Raw genomic sequence first — 20,545 nt, forward strand, 5'->3', positions numbered from 1 at the left:
GGAGTTATGTAGCATCTGTAGAACATTTTGTATACATTATCTCTAATTGAAGCTGCCACTGTAAATTTAAAGCCATTGTTCCACAGGTTTTCCCAGATGTCAAAATCTATGCTTCTCCCTAAATCTTTTGCCCATGAGATCATGGGGGTTTTAACACGATTATCTTCCAAATTATAGTGTAGAATATATTTGTATAATCTGGCTATTAATCCTTTTTCCCCTTTATCTAATATAGTTTCCAGATCTGATTTTTTGGAAGCAAATCCCCTCTTCTCGTCTTTTTTGAATCTTTCATATAATTGATGATATCGGAACCAATCTTTAATACCCAATTCTTCTTTTCCCCTCAGTGCCCATTGGCCATTGGACCTGATAAGTAGTTCCCCATATGTTCTGACATCATCCTTGCAGATGGGTCTCCCAATGGCTTCTATTGGCCTCAGCCACAGGGGTGTTTTGGGTTCCATCCCTAATTTGTATCTTTTCCAAACATCTATTAAGCTTCCCCTAATTACATGTTTATTGAATGCCTTATTTAATCTCTCTCCTTCATACCAGAGGTAAGAATGCCATCCATATCTGATTCCATGTCCTTCTAAATTTAGTAGAGGCGGGGTTAGGGATGGAATCCCCGCCTTTCGAGGAAGCATCACCTTTGGTACTCTCTGCTCTTTCCACTCCCTTTCCTCTGAGCAGGAAAGGAGTGGTCCAAGTTAAGGGAGGAGCCTTTCACAGCCTCACCAGAATTCTGCAGGAATATTGATATTCATATTATACCAGGGTTGAATGAAAAGTAATGCCTCCACCTTCGTAATTCCTCAACAGATGGCAGTACTGGTATGCCATCTGTTCTGGCTTGTTCAGTAGACTCTCCTCTACAGTTCCATTTTGGTGGGAAGCCTTAGCATTGAACGGTTGTGTTGTTAAAGTGGGAAGTATAAAACCCTGCGCAATGCAATTTAAGCAATGTGCAGTCATTGAATTATTGACAGCAGAAGATGTCACTCCAAAGGAGATTAATCAGAGAATGCAAGCTGAACAAGCCAGCAGCAAGTACTGGCTTGTTCAGTAGACTCTCCTCTACAGTTCCATTTTGGTGGGAAGCCTTAGCATTGAATGGTTGTGTTGTTAAAGTGCAAAGTATGGAACCCTGAGTAGATGGTTGGTCAATGCAACTTATGCAACGTGTAATTGAATTCTTGACAGCAGAAGGTGTCACCCCAAAGGAGATTCATCAGAGAATGCAAGCTGTTTATGGTGGTTGTGTTGATGTGAGTATTGTACGTTGTTGGGCGAGAAAGTTGAAAGATGTTGAGGTGGGAACATCTGACTTGCGTGATAAACAAAGAGTTGGACGTCCTGTGACAGCAACCACCGAGTTTCACAAGCGAAAGGTTGACAGATTGATTCAGAACGATCGTCGTATCACTAAGAAGGAAATTTCAAGCATAATCGGTATTTCACAAGAAGATGTGGGTCACATTATTGCTTTGCCGTGTGAGTTCCCATCAGCCCAGAGGAGGCACCTCCAAGGTCAAAAGGTAACTGTCGAAAGGTCAAAGGTCAAAAGAAAGCCCAAAAGTCAGGGGTTAAAGGTAAGGGGTCAACGGGTAAAGGTCAGGGTCAAAGGTCAAAAGGGCAGGGGTCAAAAGGCCGGGTGCCAGGAGTCAAATGGTCAAAGGTCAGCGTCAAAGATCATATTTCAGGGTTCAGAAGTCAATACATTAAAGATCGAGGGTTAAAGGTCAGAGGTCAAGAGGTCGAAGGTTGGGGTCAAAGGTCGATGGCCAGGGGTTTGAGATTAAAGATCAGGGGTGAAAGATTTATCATTATCAGTCAGTCATGTGGGTTGCAGTGGTCTCAGGGAGTGAAGGTAGTGCAAGTCCCATCATCCATGATCCATCCTCCTCCAAAAAGCACAAGGACGTAGAGTGGGTCATGGGGTCTGTGTGCCAACTTTTGTCCTGTTCTGTCAAGGTTGGGGGCCACAGTGGTCCTTAGGGGTTGAAGTGTTTGAAAGTGCTGCAATACCCATCATCCATCATCCCCCAAACTGAACCAGGGTGTAAAGTGGGTCATGTGTGCTCTGTGTACCAAGTTTGTTCTTGATTTGTCATTCATGTGGGTCTCTGGAAGTAAGTGAAAGTACTCCAAGTCCCATCATCCATGGTCCATCCTTCTTCAAACTGCACCAGGATGTAGAGTGGATCATGGGGGCTTTGTGTGGTTGTGATCTGATGTTGCTGGGGATCGCAGTGGTCAAAGTCAGGATTCAAAGGTTGGGGTCAGGGGTCAAATGTCAAAAGGTCAAGGGTCAAATGTCACACTTTTGACCTTTTAGTTTGACCGTTGATCTGATTTGACCTTTGAGTTGACATTTGACCTTTTGTTTGACCTTTGGATTTGACCTTTGATGTTTGGATTTGACCTTTTCAAGAAGTGAGTGAAAATATTGCAAGTCTCATCACCCATTGTCCCACAAACATTGTCCCCTGAACCTTTGACCTTTGTCCTTTTGGTTTGACCTTTTGATTTCACCTTTGACCTTTTGGTTTAACATTTGACCTGATTTAACCTTTGACCTTTTGGTTTGATCGACCTTTGGATATGACCTACCTTTTGGATTTCACCATTTGGTTTGACCTTTGATCTTTTTTTACATTTGGCCTATTGAGTTGACCTTTGACCTTTGGATTTTACATCCACTTTTCAGTTTGACCTTTGACCCTTGAACTCTGACCTTTTGGTTTGACCTTTGACCTTTGGATTTGATCTTGATCTTTGACCTTTGGGTTTGACCTTTTTGAGGAGTGTAACTGCCAGTCCCATCATCCATTGCCCCACAAATATCGCCCCCTGAACCTTTGACCTTTTGGTTTGATCTTTGACCTTATGCTTTGACCTTTGACCTTTCACTTGATGTTTGACCTTTTGGTTTGACCTTGACCTTTCATTTAACCTTTGGCCTCTGACTTTTTGGTTTGACTTTTGACCTTTTGATTTGATCTTTGACTTTTCACCTTTTAATTTGACTGTTGACCCTTTGATTTGACCGTTGACATTTTATTTAATCTTTGACCTTTGTTTTGATATTTGACCTTTTGAGTTGACCTTTCACCTTTGAACTTTTGATTTGACCTTTGACATTTGACCATTGATTTGACCTCTCAGGAAGTGAGTTAAGGTACTGAAGTCCCATCATCCATGGTCTGCCCTCCTTCAAACTTCAGCTGTCATGGGGAGTCTGTGTGTCACAGTGTCATGCTCATGGGGACTCTGTGTGCCAAGTTTGATCCTCATCTGTCACTGTTGGGGGCCGCAGTGGTCTGTGGGTGATGAAGCGTTTCAAAGTACTGCAAATTCCATTATCCTTGGTCCATCCTTCCCCAAACCACAGTAGGACGTAAAGTGGATCATGGGGGTTATGTGTGCCAAGTTTGGTCCAGGTCCATCATTTGTAGGGGTCACAGTGTCCTGTGAAAGTGGCAGCCAATCAGACCTTTGACCTTTTGATTTGACATTTGACCTTTTGATTTGACATTTAACCTTTGACCTTTTGATTTGACATTTTACCTTTTTGGTTTGATTTTTGACCTTTTGGTTTGACCTTTTGATTCTACCTTTGACCTTTTGTTGATTTATACAATCTGAAGAGAAACCAGCTTTTGTTTGACCTGTGACCTTTGGATTTTACCTTTGACCTTTTGGTTTGACCTTTGACCTTTTGTCAACATTTGACTTGACATTTTGTTTGACCTTTAGAATTGACCTTTGACCTTTTGAGTTGACCTATATATATAATTTTGTTATGTGGAATACTACAGTTTCAAAATGAAGTAGAATTGTGCACGAATCCGTTTTCCTTTGTTACATTCATTCTTTCGATACTTTTGTTACCTTCAGGAGCACGTAATGGGAAGCCCCCTCCCAGTATGAAATTAAGTTCAATACAGCTTAATTTCCCAGCTCCTTGTCTGCTTTTTGTGAGCAACCTCCTTGCCTTGGAAAGAGTGCATGTGTAGCACTCCAGATATCCACCCTCCTGATTTCGGGAGGCTCTCAAAAATGGATCAAGGCCCCCACCGAAAGCTGGGACATGAAATGGGTCAAGGCTTACCCTGATTGCACAAGCCCAAAATGAAGCAATTGTGCTTTTGTGGCTTCGAGAGCAGACAACACAGAATTTTGTGCTGCCTTGAAGACTGACCATTTATATTTAGTCCAAGCACATCAATATGATTATGTTTAAAGCCAATCCATATTTTTCAAAGGGGTCTGTCTTATTTCCAGAAATAGTTGTATAGCTTTGCTTAGAATGACAGCTTTTTAAAAGGCAGACAAATTACAAAAAGAAATCAGAAACTCAAGTGGAGGGCAGCCTCTTCTGTGGATTATTTCCTTGAGTTCACGGAGTAAGGTCTTTATACAACAAATCTGGAGAAACATTACTTTAAAATTTCCTATGCCGTTAACACTATTTTCCCTATTAACCTTATTTTGTTTATTTATTTATTTATTTACTGTATTTGTATACTGCCTTTCTCAGCCTGTTGGACTCTTGTCCATGCTATACCACAAGTCTGACTTCTCCTTTTTTGGTTCGATTCCACTTCTACAATGGCTACAACTTCCTTTCAGGGGTGAAATAACATGCCCTGTAATTATCTTTGTATTATTCAACTTCAAAGTCAAAGTTGTGGTATTTGACATATTAAATAGACACATAAATAATTACTCACGGCATAGGCAGAAGACAGCTATATTAATTCTCCTACCAGACAGCTTCTTAAACTTTTTCTGAAGAGTCCACTGTAAATGCTGCACATTGTTGTGAACAGATTTGTGTAAATGGGTGGCATTCATAAACCTTTTGCTGTTGCCAAATTTTTCATGATACCCATATAGAACTTAAGGAGCCATGGTAGCACTGTGGGCTAAACCGCTAGCTGCAGGAAAAGCTGCTGACCAGAGGGTTAGCAGTTTGAAGCCGCGAGCTGCAGTGAGCTCCTGACTGTCAGCCCTAGCTTCTGCCAACCTAGAAGCTTGAAAGCATGTGCAGTAATGCAAGGAGATCTCCTCGGCAGAAAGGTAAAAGGGTGCCCCATGAAGACATGCAGACATGCCGGCAACAAGATTGGAGATGCCTATGGTCAGCAGGCTCCTTGGCATGGAAAAGTGGAACAAGGCTGGAGTTGATCCAGACATCAGAGATGGAAAGGGGAAGGCCTTTACCTTGTTTGTGTATTGTATGTCATTGTTCATTGTGTAAAAGGCATTGAATGTTTACCTTATGTATATACTGTAATCCACTGCGAGTCCTTCCGGGGAGATAAAGTGGAATATAAATAAAGTGTATTATTATTATTATTATTATTATTATTATTATTATTATTAGGGATCAAGACCCACATTATTATACCATACGATACCATCTCATTTAAAGATCCATGCTTTGTGAAAGGAGGATTACATATATTGCCATCATTGCAATGATGAAGAAAGTATTCCATAACAAATACTCTGGATTTGATATGCGAAATATATCTTCCGTGATGCAGTCAAACTACAGCTCCCATTCTCCCTTATTATTGGCCGTGCTGACTTGGGCTGAAGGGAAATACAGTCCAATCCTGTCAAAAGGATGACATATTATACAGCCCTCCTCAAGGTCAAAATGCAGATGGTGTTAGCAATGATCAAACAACCCACTCTTTTGTTTGTAATCCAGTGTCTTTATTGACCACTAGCCATTGAACAGTTGTTGAAGGACAAACATGCAGTGCTCACAGTCTTCATTGGTGAGAGGTCATTGGCACAAGGAGGCTAGTATTTGGACTCTGTGCAGCCAAGGTGTAATCCAGACTTCAAAATAGCAACTGTATGTCTACATTGAGAAGAAAGAAAGATTAAAACAGACCAAAAACAAAACCCAGAAGGCTGGCATTTGTTTTGCAGTATCTTGTATTACAAAGAACAGAATATGCACCCATCCAAACTCTCTTCTTGTGCAAACCTAGGGCAAAGAGATGTGGTCACCATGTGCAACTCCTCCACTAGCTTCTGCTCAACATGATAAAATTGAGGCTTGTTGCAATCTCTCCTCTTAGGAAATTGAAGCCATAGATGACACCAAATCAGGAGGGATAGCTAATAACCTAAAGGATATGATCAGAATTCAAAACAGCCTTCACAGATTAGAGAGTGGACCCAAACTAACAAAATGAATTTCAAAAGGGAGAAATGAATAGTACTATACTTTGGTGATAGAAATAAAAATGCACTGGTGTAGTATGGATGACACCTGGCTTGCAAACAGTCCATGCCAGTTGTTTTCAACCTGCAAACAGTCCATGCCAGTGGTTCTCAACCTGGCCTACAACTCCCAGTAATCCCAGACAGTTTACCAATTGTTAGCATTTCTGGGAGTTGAAGGCCAAAATACCTAGGGACCCACAGATTGAGAACCACTGATCCATGTGAAAGAGATCAAGGAGTTCCAGAAGATCACAATCTGAATATGACTCAACACTGTGATAGAGCAGCTAAAGAAGCCAATGTGATTTTAGGCTACATCAACAGGAATATAGTGTTGAGATCAAGGAAAGTCATAGTCCCACTCTATTCTGCTTTGATCAGGTCTCACCTGGAGTCACACTGTGTCCAGTTCTGGGAACCACAATTCAAGAAGGATATTGAAAAACTGGAAGATGTCCAGGTTAGGGTAACTAAAATGGCCAGAAGATTTCACCTCACTTTCTGTCTCTGTGATGATTGGATTTTGGAAAAAAAATGCTTGTTGTTGAAACAAGGAGTGGCGATAAAGCTTCAGTGGAGACACCTTTTCCCAACAGGAAGTGAGAGAAATAAACCCCCCAGAAGGGAAATTCACTCCTGGAAGAGTTGAGTGAATTTCCCTTTTGGAGGGTAATTTTCTCACTTCCTGTTGTCTCACCCCTGTTCTAAACTATGAGTTGTTTGAAGGTCAGATGCTTGTAACTCGGGGACTACCTGTACTCTGTAGAACTCCACATTAGTTGAACAGCGATTTTACTGAGTCCTGAATATTTAAAAAGCAACAAAATTACTCCCCCCATCCCACTTCCAGCTGTGCAATATTGTCAAAATGAAGAAATTTGTGATTAACTTGATTTTTTTTGTAGTTGGAAGTATTTTAACATATTACTTAAAACTAAATTCTGGGCTGATAAATTGGTGAGTTATGTTTCAGTTTCCAGATTTTTGTTTTTGTTTTTTACAAAGCCACAATCCTACAGTTTGTTCACCTATTTTGCCTCTAACACTGAATACTCCTAATGGTAGACTCCCATCCATGGAAATTTTAAGTCATAACACACACACACACACACACAATCAGCAATAAAAGCTGTACTTCCAAAGTAGTTTATGAAAAAAGGCAAGGGAAAGCATAAACCCAATTTACTTGTCTCAATGTCTTGTTCCTCTGGAAAGCACATCTATCCAAGTCAGGGTGTGTTCTTTTGGTGCACACAGTCCGGCCAATATCAACATTAACTGTGTATTTCAAGCCTCTTACCACCTAGAGAAAGCATTTTTCACATTACTGAACAGCACACAATGAGGTCAAATTAGCAAGAGGGACCCACAAAGCCAGACACAAGTCACAGTTTCTTCCGATCATTTGGTGTTTACCATATTATGCTTGCAATGTCTGTATTCTTTCTCCTGTTATTTCTCTTCCAGTATATAAGACCATCACCCTACTAACATCGATATTACTTATACTATTCCCTTTGAGAGCTACAAAGGCACAACAGTGTTGCTCTTTTGAGATCAGACTGATATTGTCATTAGGCTGAAATAAGAAGTAGAGATGTTTTAGGTTTTATGTTTTTGTATTATTCATAGATTTAATTGAAATGTTTTCTCTAGGTCCTCCGTGTGGCACTCTGGTCCACATCCATTGGAAGCTGATCAGAGTTACACTAGAGCAGTGTTTCTCATACTGATCCTCCAGGTGTTTTGGACTTCAGCTCCCAGAAATCCCAGCCAGCTTACCAGCTGTTAGGAATTGTGGGAGTTGAAGTCCAAAACACCTTGAAAAGCACAGTTCGATAAACTGAACTAGAGGACTAGAGCAGTGGTTCCCAACCTGTGGTCCATGGACCATCAGTGGTCCGCAAAAACTAAAATATGATCCATGACCTTACCATTACTACACTGTTGCCTCAAAACCATGCAGCAATGAAAGTGACAGGTCTAGCAAAACCCTCTTATAGTGCAGAGGCCACGGGGATGTTGGGAGGGAAGAGGCTGACTACTCACAAAATATTACTACTACCATATTGACTCTAGATTATTAAATATGGTTTTCTGTGGGTGAACAGATGGTGACTACTGGATGGTATTATCTTCTGTATTAGAAACTAGAGCTGATGTGGTCTATCCAATGCAATTTTCTGAATCAGCACCCCAAATAACCAAACTGAATCTAAAGTTGACCAAAAACTGATTTATGACACTTTTTGAGCCTCCAGTGGTGCAGTAGCTTAAACCCTTGTGCCAGCAGGACTGAATACTAACAGGTCGCAGGTTTGAATCCAGGGAGAGCATGGATGAGCTCCCTCTGTCAGCTCCGGCTCACCATGTGGAGACATGAGAGAAGCTTCCCACAAAGGATGGTAAAACATCCTGGCATCCCCTGGGCAACGTTCTTGCAGACGGCCAATTCTCTCACACCAGAAGCAACTTGTAATTTTTCAAGTTGCTCCTGACATGAGGAAAATAAAAACAACTCTTTTGGTACTAATGTTGGAGAGTGTTCCTGGTCAAAGTGGTCCCTGGTCAAGTGATCCCTTGTCAAGGTTGGGAACCACTGCCTTGAGTCTTCCAGTGCAATTCTATGGCAGCTTCCAGCAGAAGTTGATGACAAATATATGCTGGAGGACCTTGAGATTTCTATAAAGGTGTTTGGTCCATTTAAAAAAAAAGTTAAAAAAAGGGGGGGGTTGTATTTACTTTCTTCCCACAGTCACAGTAGTCCTGCACCCACCTTCCCAGGGCCGACTAGAAGAAATGCTGGGGCTGCTACTATCATACCCACTCTCTCTTCACCTCTTCGTTTGCCCTTTCATCTCTCTTGCATCTTCCATTCCGCCTGACCCCACTTCATCCACTTTCTTCCTTTACGCATTAACACCCTTGCCTCAGGCTATTAATAGAATCAGTAATGGCTATAAGTACTTGTAGTTGCCGCTATCTGCCCTCCTTCTGTATACAGAAGTTAGCGTGCCAGTACACAAGACACAAGTGATATCTAAGGGTGGTTCCCTAATCCCCACCCCACTGCTATCTATTGTCCACCTCAAGCCAAGTATTATGAAGCTCTGGGCCACATTCCTGGTTTTCCATTCATATGAGTGACAGAGTACAGCTCCCTTCTGCATGAGTTTATTTAATGTCAACACAGTTGCAAAAGCAGGTGAATCAGTGTAAACAGTAACTCATATTGCTACCCACTAGGCTTATACTGGTAATACAACCTGATAATACATGAGCTGTCTTCCACAAGTCCAGTCAATCCTACACATTCGCTGTGGTTAAGTGTGCAACACTCCCACAAAAGTGGGGAAACAGCAAATGGGAATCCCTAAGTCCTACAATCACATTCTATGATGGACTTCTATCAGAAGTTAACCATATAATTGTACCGGAGGTCCTACAAATGCCTAGAAAAGTATTCTCTAGAAATCTCTAGGGGCCGTTCCACACAGCCTTATATCCCAGAATATCAAGGCAGAAAATCCAACATTATCTGAGTGTGGACTCAGAAAACCAAAGCAGTTATTGTGGGCTTTTCTCCTTGATATTGATGCTCTGATCAGTTTCTGGCAGAGAATCAGACTTGAGGGCCTAGAGATCCCCAGAGAGAACATATGAATCAAATCTGCAAATAATTACATCTGCAAAAGTGAAAGTTGCAAATGTGGAGGGCCGACCGTATGTTGCCTTTTATTGCTGCAAGGAGAGGGCAACCATTGCACTTATTTGGTCATTAAGAATATTTACTACCTTTGTTACCATAACAGTTCGACAAGTCTTACCTGCAGCGTGGCTTTGCTAATGTGGGATTCTCTGAAGAGAAAGATGTCATTGGAACGGTTGTTGTATCTGTACACTCCAAATCTAGCTGCTTGTTGAACGCCTGGATCATCTGTCTTGACAGTGATAGGAAATCCAGGTTTAATTGTTGAATTGGGCAACTCTCTATCTGTGCCTATTAAAAACAATTGGCAAAGGAGCAGTTCATTAGAAACAGGTCTATGAGAAAACATGTTTCTTCACAAGGCTCATTTCCTTAGGTATTAATATCCATTAAGCCCCATGGAAGCAAAGAAAAAAAAACCCAGCTATCCATAGGCCATACAACTTTACATGTATAAGATACTAGAAATATGTTGTGTGTATTCCTTGTCATATTTCTGTAAACACTTGTCTGGTCAGGGCTTGGGACAGAAAGCTAAATGATACATCATGTGATGAAATACACCTTTGCATTTAATATGCACAGATGGGTTTTTCCTAGAGATTTTCTTCCAAGATAAACAGCAGTTTTAAGGGAAGGGATTGTGCTTGTACACAGAGGAAAGGGTTCAATTTCTTTGGCGTACCTTGGGCAGTCCTGAAAACTAGCAGCATTTTCAGTTGATTGCTTGATTGTGTGTGTGTCTTAACCAGCATGTTAGGACAGGACTTGGCTTACAGTTCCATATTAGATGGAAACAACAATATATCTTCTTTTCTGGAGGTGCCTCTGTTTTTGGCAGTGGGTAAGTGACTATGCTGGAGACTGACTTTGTCTTTCTCTTACATTATACTCTTTCCCAGCCCTACCTAGATATCTTTGGTGGTCTCCCATCGAAGTGCTAGCTGGTATGTATATGGTTTCTACGATTAGACAGGACTGGGTGTGTTCAGACAGCATGCTCCAATTATGTTCTTAAATTAAGGCCCGTGGGCTGGATCTGGCCTGCCAAGGTCATTTCCCCCATCTTTGCCCTAAACTTTAGGCATGCCACTGCCACCATTTGTACCCCACCACCACTGCCACCCTCTTCTTACTCCTTTTATTTCCTTTCCTTTCCTCTCTTCTATCTCCCTCCAAAATGGAGGGATCCTTTGCAACCTCTTCTTGTTTCTTAACTCTCCTTTCCTTTCCTTTATCTCCCTCTAAAATTGGAGGGATCCTCTACACCCCCTTCTTGCTCCCTCCAAAATAGAGAAAGATAGGAAAAAGAGGAAAGAAGGGAAAGAAACAAGGAAGAAAGAAAGATTCGTAGGTAGGAAACAGAGGGAAGGAAGAGAAGGAAGTGTGAAATAAAGGTAGGTAGAAAAAAGAGATGGGAAGAATTCAGAAAGTGTGGTCTAATGTATTGTCGAAGGTTTTCATGGCCGGAATCACTGGGTTATTGTAGGTTTTTCGGGCTATATGGCCATGTTCTAGAGGCATTCTCTCCTGACGTTTTGCCTGCATCTATGGCAAGCATCCATAGATGCAGGCGAAACGTCAGGAGAAAATGCCCCTAGAACCTGGCCATATAGCCCGGAAAAACCTACAACACCCCAGTGTGGTCTAGTGGTTTGAACCTCAGACTGTGGCTCTGAATCCACTGGGTGACTTTATCCAAGTCAGACTCTCTCAGCCTCAGATGAGGACAAAGGCATATCCCCTTTGAATAAATCTTGACAAGAAAATTCTGTGATGGGGTTGCCTTAGTGTCGCCCTAATCCTAAAATGACTTGAAGGCACATTATAGTCCAGCCTCCCAACAGCCTGAGGGACCATGAACTGACCCTCTCTTTAAAATGTTTGAGGACCCCTGACCTATACCATTAAATTTACCTGTTACTTAGTGAATTTGGAATGGAGGGAAAACAGGCAGTATTCAAACCTGTTGCCACATGAGAAGGAAGTAGCAGTTTTTCCTTTCACAATTAAAACTTCTGTGGTTGAATGTTGCTTTACTATTGGCAAATGACTCACTGGAGAGTGTAGTGTTGAAAGTGGAAATGTGTTTGGAATGAGCATGACATTTGCTCACTCCAAACACAATAGTGAAGCATTGCATCAATAGTTCGGATTTCAAAGAACATCTTAGGCAAGCATCCTGGTGGCTGTAAAGCTCCAGTTGATGCCCTTGTTTAATTGGAAAGCAAATGGACAGCTGAATTACTGCTGAGAAGGCTGCAGAGGCTCTCCGTTGGACACTGCCATAGAATGTGCCCGCATTCCCATTCATTCAATAACTAAAAGGTTGATTAAAGCTAGAGATTTCAGAAATTAGCTGTAGAAATTTATAAGTACACATGTATGAAAAATCCAAGCTAGAAAATGTGTGAACAGCCCAACGAAGCTTACGATAACTACGCCTAAATAGGTCTTATATCCTTGTTTTTTAGTTTTTGGTTCTGAATATTTCTAGTGACCTATAAATGGCTAAATCGCTGTGTTAATTCAAGTGCTTCACAATCCTAGAGCAGCAAAAATAGTGAAGCTTTCAGGAAGCACTGATAGGAAGACAGACACTCCACATATGATAGCAGGGAGCTGTATATCCATAATTTTTTTTTACTCCAAAAGCAAAATGCTTCCATGCTACTGTGGTTGTGCATTGGAGCCACTTTCTCTACCACACTGTAAAATCTACACAAATCTTTGTCATAACAGCTTTTGTAATATCCAAGCACTAATACTCTCCCATGGCTTCTTCAAGTTTTTCAATCCCATTCTCTAAATCAGTGGTTCCCAACATTTTTTGACCAAGAACCACTTTGACCAGAGACCACTCTCGAACATTAATACCAAAAGGGTTACATATGAGTTTTTGGTCAACTTTAAGTTTGGCTTGGTTATTTGGGGTGCTGATTCAGAAAACTGCATTGGATAGACCACATCAGCTCTAGTTTCTGATACAGAACATATGCCATCCAGTGGTCGCCATCTGCTTGCCCACAAAAAAACATATTTAATAATCTAGAGCTGATGTGATAGTAGTAATCTTTTGTGGGGAGTCCCCTCCCAACATCCCAGTTGCCTTGGCACTATAAGAGGGTTTCGTGAGACCAGTCATTCTCTTTGCTGGGTGATTTTGAGCCAACGGTGTAGTAATGGTGAGGCTGCGGACTTATTTTTGTTCTTGTGGACCACTTGTGGTCCCCGGAGCACAGGGTGGGAACCACTGTTCTAAATGATAACATGGACCTTGGTGGGATGCCAAGCTTCCTAATCATGAGCAGACATCTCCATAAAAGCATTAATAACATGCATTGGAGTGTGTAAAAGTTATTTATTGACTACAACTCATATTCTCAGGAAACACACCCAGTAAGTGACTGGGAGGCTCTAGGCCAGCATTTCTCAAGGCCCAGGGCTCCCAACCTTGGAGTTGGGAGGCCTGGGGGAGTCATGAGGGAGTGCCAGAGGGATCGCCAAAGACCATCAGAAAACACAGTATTTTCTGTTGGTCATGGGGGTTCTGTGTGAGAAGTTTAGCCCAATTCTATTGTTGGTGGGGTTCAGAATGCTGTTTGATTGAAGGTGAACTATAAAATCCCAGCAACTACAACTCCCAAATGTCAAGGTCTATTTTCCCAAAACTCCACCAGTGTTCACATTTGGACATATTGAGTATTCGTGCCAAGTTTGGTCCAGATCCATCATTGTTTGAGTCCACAGTGCTCTCTGGATGTAGGTGAACTACAATTCCCAAATTCAACGTCAGTGTCCACCATTGCTGGAGTTCAGAAATGCTCTTTGATTGTAAGTTAACTATAAATCCCAGCAATTACAACTCTTAAATGACTAAATCAATCACGCCCCCCCCCCCAACCCCACCACTTTCCAAATTTGGGTGTATTGGGTATTTGTGCCTAATTTGGTCCAGTGAATGAAAATAATCAGGCATATCAGATATTTACATTATGATTCATAACAGTAACAAAATTACAGTTATGAAGTAGCAACAAGAATAATGTTATGGTTGGAGGTCACCACAACATGAGGAACTGTATTAAGGGTTTGCGGCATTGAGAAGATTGAGAAACACTGTTTTAGGCACTATAGTAAGTAGAGAGAGAACTTGGCTAAGCTCTACATAACATCAATATCCCTTCCACGTGGAAAAGTTAAAATTGTTTTATTTAAACACTCCCTTTGAATGCTTATCATATACTGATCTGGGGGAAATGGTAGTGGACTGTGACGCAGGAGCAAGGAGGTCACAATGTTTTTGTTTTTCTCTCTCTCTTTCTTTCCTATTTTCACTCACTATTAGAGAATGTATTTTATTTTAGGCTATACAGAAATTACAACACTGGTTTATCTTCACTATGTATCCTCACCCTCATTCCCATCCCCCCTGGTTCCCTCAATAAAACATTATATATATATATATATATATATATATATATATATATATATATATATATATATATACACCCTAGCTTCTGCCAACCTAGCAGTTCGAAAACATGCAAATGTGAGTAGATCAATAGGGACCGCTCCGGCGGGAAGGTAACGGTGCTCCATGCAGTCATGCCGGCCACATGACCTTGGAGGTGTCTACGGACAACGCTGGCTCTTTAGCTTAGAAATGGAGATGAGCACCACACCCGAGTCAGACATGACTGGACTTAATGTCAGGGGACTACCTTTACTATATACACGCACGCACGCAAGCACGCACACGCACATGCACACACACACACAAACACACGTGTGCTTGATCTTATTTTAATCCCCCTTAACTCCTTTCCCCACTTTGAAGAGAAACCACAACGGAAAGAGTGAGGCTTATCTAGCAACAGGCAGACTTTTTATCTTGTTTTCTGCACTCACTTTTTTTGGACATTCATGTCTGAACAGCGAGAAAATGTGAAAAACAAGCATTTTCAGGCTTGCTACTATATCATTAGGACAAGCTTGGTAGACCCAATTTTGTAGGAGAGGCTTTTCCCTGTGTAGTGATGGGATGGTGACAGTTCTTCCTGCTTAACAGCCTGCCGCTCATAGAAGCAAAGGAGGAAAAGTGACAGGGAAACCAAGTGTATTCTTTAATGCTGACTTCAAATGATGCATCTGAAAGATGCTAGTTAAATACAAACTTTGCAACAACCTCAGTTTGAAGGCAAAATTAAGGGTGTTAAAAAAATTAAGATCCACCCAAAGCCAAATATCACCCTGGATTTTAGAAGGATAAAAGCTTCAATGGTACCTATTTGGCTTATGCATGGAAATACTGCAAGAGAATATTTAAAGCATTTGCTCAGTCTTACCAAATGCAGTCCTGGCCTCAGCACTTAGATGCAGAATGCAGAGGATCATCAGAGTCCCCCTGAAGAGCATGGCTGCTACGTCATAACACAGCTAATGGAAAGGCAAAGCTTGCACTGCACCAGCCCTCGCTTCTTGCACTCGAGAGAGGAAGTGGGGCTTCTTTCCTCTACATGCTCAAGAACTCCCACTGGTCAGGAAGAGAGCAGATATGCAAATCTAATTGAAATGCTGCTCGGCCCCTGATCCCAACCAGGCTGGGCTCCATTCCCATTTTCAGCTTATCACAACTCCTTCAGACATATTTGAATTTTAAAAAATAATTAATATTTAATTCAATAGAATCATAGAATTTGAAGAAACCACAACTAGCCCAACCCCTTCTCATGCAGGAAGGAAATAGAGCAATTTAAAACAACTGTGGATAGTGCAATCCGGGCCGCAGATAGCAAAGCCTGCAGCACGGATACCAAGTTCTGATGTGGATACAGGAACCGGCAGCAGGCCGCCTGTGGATCCCTGCACCTGGTGAGACTAAGAAGCTACCCCAATGTTCCCAAATCAAGAAAGTCAACTTGAAGAAGAAGCCACCAAGGCATTTTATTCAAGTCAGCTAAAATGGATGCCTGCATGTGGTAATCCGCCAAAGGAAACTGAGATGCCATAACATTGAAAAACAGATATTTTTATACAGTACAATCCTTTGAAATTCCTGCTCCCACCCCAGCTGGAGCCAGCTTCATTGTGATTGGTGGAGCTCCACTGATGTCATGATCAGCTGGGCAGGATTCCCTGGCAAGGCAGGACTGTGGTGCCTGCCAGCCAATCAGAGAGTGTTCCCCACTTCCAAAACAGACTCCCACTCTCCAATGGCTGATGGGGGCAGGCTGGCTCAGTAGGCAAAGAAAGTGTGAAGAGTTCTGATTATCGGGTCCCAGCTGAGGGACAAACAAAGGGGGCCATCAGGTCCCATGGATTTTATTGTGAAGATAATTGCAATATGAGTCCCCAGAGAATGAGTCCAGTGCCTCTAGCGCTGCTGTTCAGTGAGTCCAAAAAGGGGAATATCGTCCATGCTGACAGCATTAAGCAGCCTGTTCTATGTTGGTCTATGACCGCAATAAAGATTTTTAAAAAAAATATCTTTATTCACTTTTTAAAATACATATAGTTAAAAAGGTTCAATAGAGTTAAAAGTAAGTAAGACAGTATAAGTAGAACAGGTCAAAGAATGGAGAGATAGGAGGGAAGAGTGGGGAATAGATTAGACTGGGGCGGGGAAAGGTGGTTTTTGGGATAGGGTAGAGGGTGTAGGTGTGGAGGTAGGGAAAAGTCGGAAAGGAGAGTGCAAGAGTGTTTTAAAAGGTATGAAACAAAGAGCAAGGTTCCCCTCTTCCTTCGGTCTGTCTTCCTGGTGTCTTCGGCGGGGTTATCCCTTTTCTTTCTTTCTTTCTTTCTCCATCTTCTCTTTCTCTCTTCTTTTATTTCTCCCTCGGGTTATAGAATTTTCTTTCCTCCCAACTTTAGTTCTGATTCATTTTTGTTTAAAGTATTCATCTATCATATCCTAGTCTGTTTCGTTTTCTATTTGTCCTTTATGTTTCTGAATTAAGTAGCTTAGTCTATCCATGTTTTTCACTTCCATAAGTTTCACTTCCCATTCGTCCACTTTGGGAGTCTCTTCCTTTCTCCAGTATCTAGCGTAGCATATTCTCGCTGCTGTTACAGCAAGAAATATGCGTTTGTCCATGTTTTGATCTATTTTCTCATCCATAATTCCCAGTAGGAATACTTCCGGGGACAGTGGTATTTTAATCTTCAATATGCTTTGTAATTTTTCCTGAACTCCTTTCCAATATGTTTTGGCCTTTTTACAGTGCCACCACATATGATAATAGGTGCCCTCTGTCTCCCCACATTTCCAGCATTTTGTGTTTAAATTCCTGTAGAATTTCCCCAATTTCTGGGGTGTTAAGTGCCACCTGTAAAAAAGCTTAATCCAGTTTTCTTTTAGGTCATACGCTTTTGTATACTTTAGTTTCTTTGGACAAAGAAACATAATAAAGATTTTTGATTTGAAGTAGTCTGTTCCCAGGAAAGGGGAAATGTCATTGTGGAACAACAGGGCAGGACCTTTTGGTGAACTGATAGTCATGCCAGGTGATTATTTATTTATTTATTTGCCACATGTATATACCGCCCCTCTCAGCCCAGAGGCGACTCAGAGCATTTTACAATTGGCAACCATTTGATGCCTCAACAATTATAACAAGTAAAACAATAATAAAATACTGTTAAAAACATTAGCATACAATATAAGAATATTCAAAAAAACATACAATGCCTTAAAAACATTATCGTCAGCGTCTCCATGTCAAATCATTATTCAATTGTATTGTCAAGTGGTTCCATGATTTCGTATAACTATGCCACATTTGGGAAGGCCTGCTCAAAAAGACATGTTCAGGCTTGTCAATATCCTTCCTGAACTATGAAAAGAAAGAAAGAATATTTGAAATAAACAGGGCTCAGTATTTACATCTGAAGCAAAACAAAGCAAAGTGTGTATATTCAAATAACATGAATGAGCACACAAAGATTTATTCATACTGGCAGGTTGTATTGAAACACATGAATCCATGAATTGGCATGATTCCATAATGAAAGTCCTACAAGTTACTGAAGTTCAAGAGGTAGCTGTAACAAGGTCATCATGTTAAATAAAGGTTTATTATAGTCTGAGAGGACTACTGGGATCCACAGAATAATATTGTAATCCAAAGCAAAGGCTTCATTTTCAAAAATCACAAGAAAATTTTGCAATTTCTCCAGTTCAGCTCCAAAAGACATTTTTTAACTCATTGCTGGAGAAAGGATAAGGGGCTATACATTTTTGTCTGGTAACATGGGTATGGAGGTCCCCCAGTCTCAAAGGTGTGCAGTCCATCTTCTGGTGCTACATGTTCCACAAGCTTGAAGTCCATTTCCAGAGCACTACTGGACTCCTGGGTCAAGACAAAGTTATAATGAGTAATTTCAGTTAACCGCAAAAGGTGGGTTCACACCCGGCATACTCCGCTATTGCCAATGATCCAATTTCAAGACACATGCCAGATTTGAAGGCAACAGGAACAGCTGTTTATTAAATCTGGCTAGAAAGGACGTTCGATACAGAGACTGTGCTCTCAAAGATCCAACATAAAGAATGCAGCAAAGTTCAGGACACTTTATTCATCCTGACAGTCGTTCATAATACCCTTGCCCTCCCCGATTGGCTGAAAAGCCGACACAGCTAGGATCTGGGCATCCGTTGGCTGGGGATTCCTCCTGATGTGGTCAAGGTTTTGTCAGGATTGTAAAAATACATGATATATTGAAATGGTAAAAGGCTTAATCACTCAGGCCTAGCCACGTGAAAAAGTACTATGTCACCATGACAGGGAAGTGGCTGATGCAATGTGGGAGGGTATAAACTAAGGCAAGTGACTCTCGTGTGCTCGATGATGATGGTTTGATGAGGTTCTGATAAGAATTGGAGTAGAGAGAGAGAAAAAAATGTACATTCTGTATTACTGTAAATATATTTGAAGTTAAAGTCTTCCTGCATTTGGAAAGAACATCTGTGTTTGGCATCTTTGGTGTTCTGTGATCTCCTACATGACACAAATGGGGTGCTAGGATCCTGGCTGGATTTCTGCATGGAGATGTTTTTCAGCACTCTACTAAGGTGTTAGAGATACCTGACAAAAATTAACAATCGCAATTTGTGGATTTGTAATTGGAGTTATTTGGAGGGTCCACCCGAGAAGTGTGTGAAGGTTGGTAAATGTGAATAAACAGAAGCTTTACCACAGTATTTAAACCAAGATATATCCTGCAATATAATAAATGTCACTCAGACTTGTATAACAAGTAACAGTATCATAATAATAATAATAATAATAATAATAATAATAATCTTTATTTAATACCCCACCACCATCTTCCCAATGGGGACTTGGGGCGGCTTACATGAGGCCAAGCCCAACAGCATATTACAATAAAGTAAAACCAAAACACAATAACAACACAGTAAAATACATACAACATATGAGTACAAAAATGATAAAGCAAAATCATACACAATAAAATAAAATAAAATAACAATGAGCAGGCCACATGTACAAGAAAAAACTAAGATACTAAAAATACTAAAATCAGGATGAGATAGGGATGGAGCAGATTGTTTGTGGGGTTCAAAAGTTCAAACAGGATAACAATATATACATCAGTCTCTTTGAATTCAGACAGAGAACAGAGGAATAAAATAGTATGTTAAAGTAGTCTTTAAAATAAGCCTCATGCTTTAAAATGATCAAGCTTCAAGACAGTTGGCAGCCAGCACTGTCTCTTCACTGTCCAAAGTGAGAAATGATAAAATGACAGTTAGAATCATTGGTCTCAGCAGCTACCCAAAGGCAGCAGCCAATCGGAACACTGCCTCCTGGCACGCTCAACCAATGAGCTGCTGACACACCCCTTTCCAGCTAACCCATTACATAATGGCATCTCTTTTCAAATCCTAACAAAGTGCAGACAGGTAGAATGCGGACATGCAGACCAATCCGTGATTAGATTAATTACCCAGCACAGTTTACACAAAGGGTGAGCTCCAGAAAACTCAATAAGTTTTTATGTAAATACAAAGAGTTCAATTAAAAGTTTTCAGAACTAATTTGTGCACCATTCTTTGGCAGTAACTCATCTCCAACCCCCCCTTGGGAAGTTGGAAAACTACTTTACATTGTGAGAATTTGTAAAAGACACCATGATGTGGTGGCTTAATCGGAGAGACATGTGTCAGCAGCTGATTGGCTGAGTGTGTTAGGAGCCAGAGTTCTGATTGGCTGCTGTCTCTGGCTTGCTATTGGAACTAACGGTTCTAACTGCCATTTCTCATCTTAGACAGTGAAGAGAGTGCTAGCTGACAACTATCTTTTAAGGCATGAGGCATATTTAAAGATTATTTAAAAGTACGATTTTATTTCCTTCTATTCTCTGTGTATATTGTTGCCCTGTTTGATCTCTTGAACTGAAACAAAGATACTGTTACTTGGTACACAAATCTGAGTGACACTTTATTATACTTCAGGGTTTATTTTGATTTAGAAACTGTGGTAAAGCTTCTGCTTATCTGCTTATTTACATTTACCAACCCCAACATACATGAGGACATTTACATGCTGGCATTGTTCT

General features: G+C 41.0%; 1 protein-coding gene across 1 annotated transcript; it reads right to left on the bottom strand.

The window, feature by feature from the left end:
• Positions 1 to 5,711: 5,711 nt before the first annotated feature.
• Positions 5,712 to 15,488, bottom strand: CST7 (cystatin F). The gene is made up of 4 exons (XM_060760924.2): positions 15,313 to 15,488; positions 10,083 to 10,255; positions 7,442 to 7,558; positions 5,712 to 5,884 (listed from the first exon to the last, which is right to left on the bottom strand). Exons 1-4 carry the CDS (start codon positions 15,380 to 15,382, stop codon positions 5,807 to 5,809), a joined length of 438 nt encoding a protein of 145 aa, XP_060616907.2. The 5' UTR covers positions 15,383 to 15,488; the 3' UTR covers positions 5,712 to 5,806.
• Between the last annotated feature and the right edge of the window lie 5,057 nt (positions 15,489 to 20,545).

This window comes from Anolis sagrei, chromosome 2 (assembly GCF_037176765.1).
Source record: "Anolis sagrei isolate rAnoSag1 chromosome 2, rAnoSag1.mat, whole genome shotgun sequence".
Lineage (NCBI taxonomy): Eukaryota > Metazoa > Chordata > Lepidosauria > Squamata > Dactyloidae > Anolis > Anolis sagrei.

What these genes read in the sequence shown, in the direction of transcription:
- CST7 (XM_060760924.2), bottom strand. Translation starts at nt 15,382, where the DNA reads ATGCTCTTCAGGGGGACTCTGATGATCCTCTGCATTCTGCATCTAAGT. An exon ending in TGAGGCCAGGACTGCATTTG is followed by an intron (nt 10,256 to 15,312) that starts GTAAGACTGAGC and finishes TGTTTTTAATAG; the next exon opens with GCACAGATAGAGAGTTGCCC. An exon ending in TTAGCAAAGCCACGCTGCAG is followed by an intron (nt 7,559 to 10,082) that starts GTAAGACTTGTC and finishes TGCTTTCTCTAG; the next exon opens with GTGGTAAGAGGCTTGAAATA.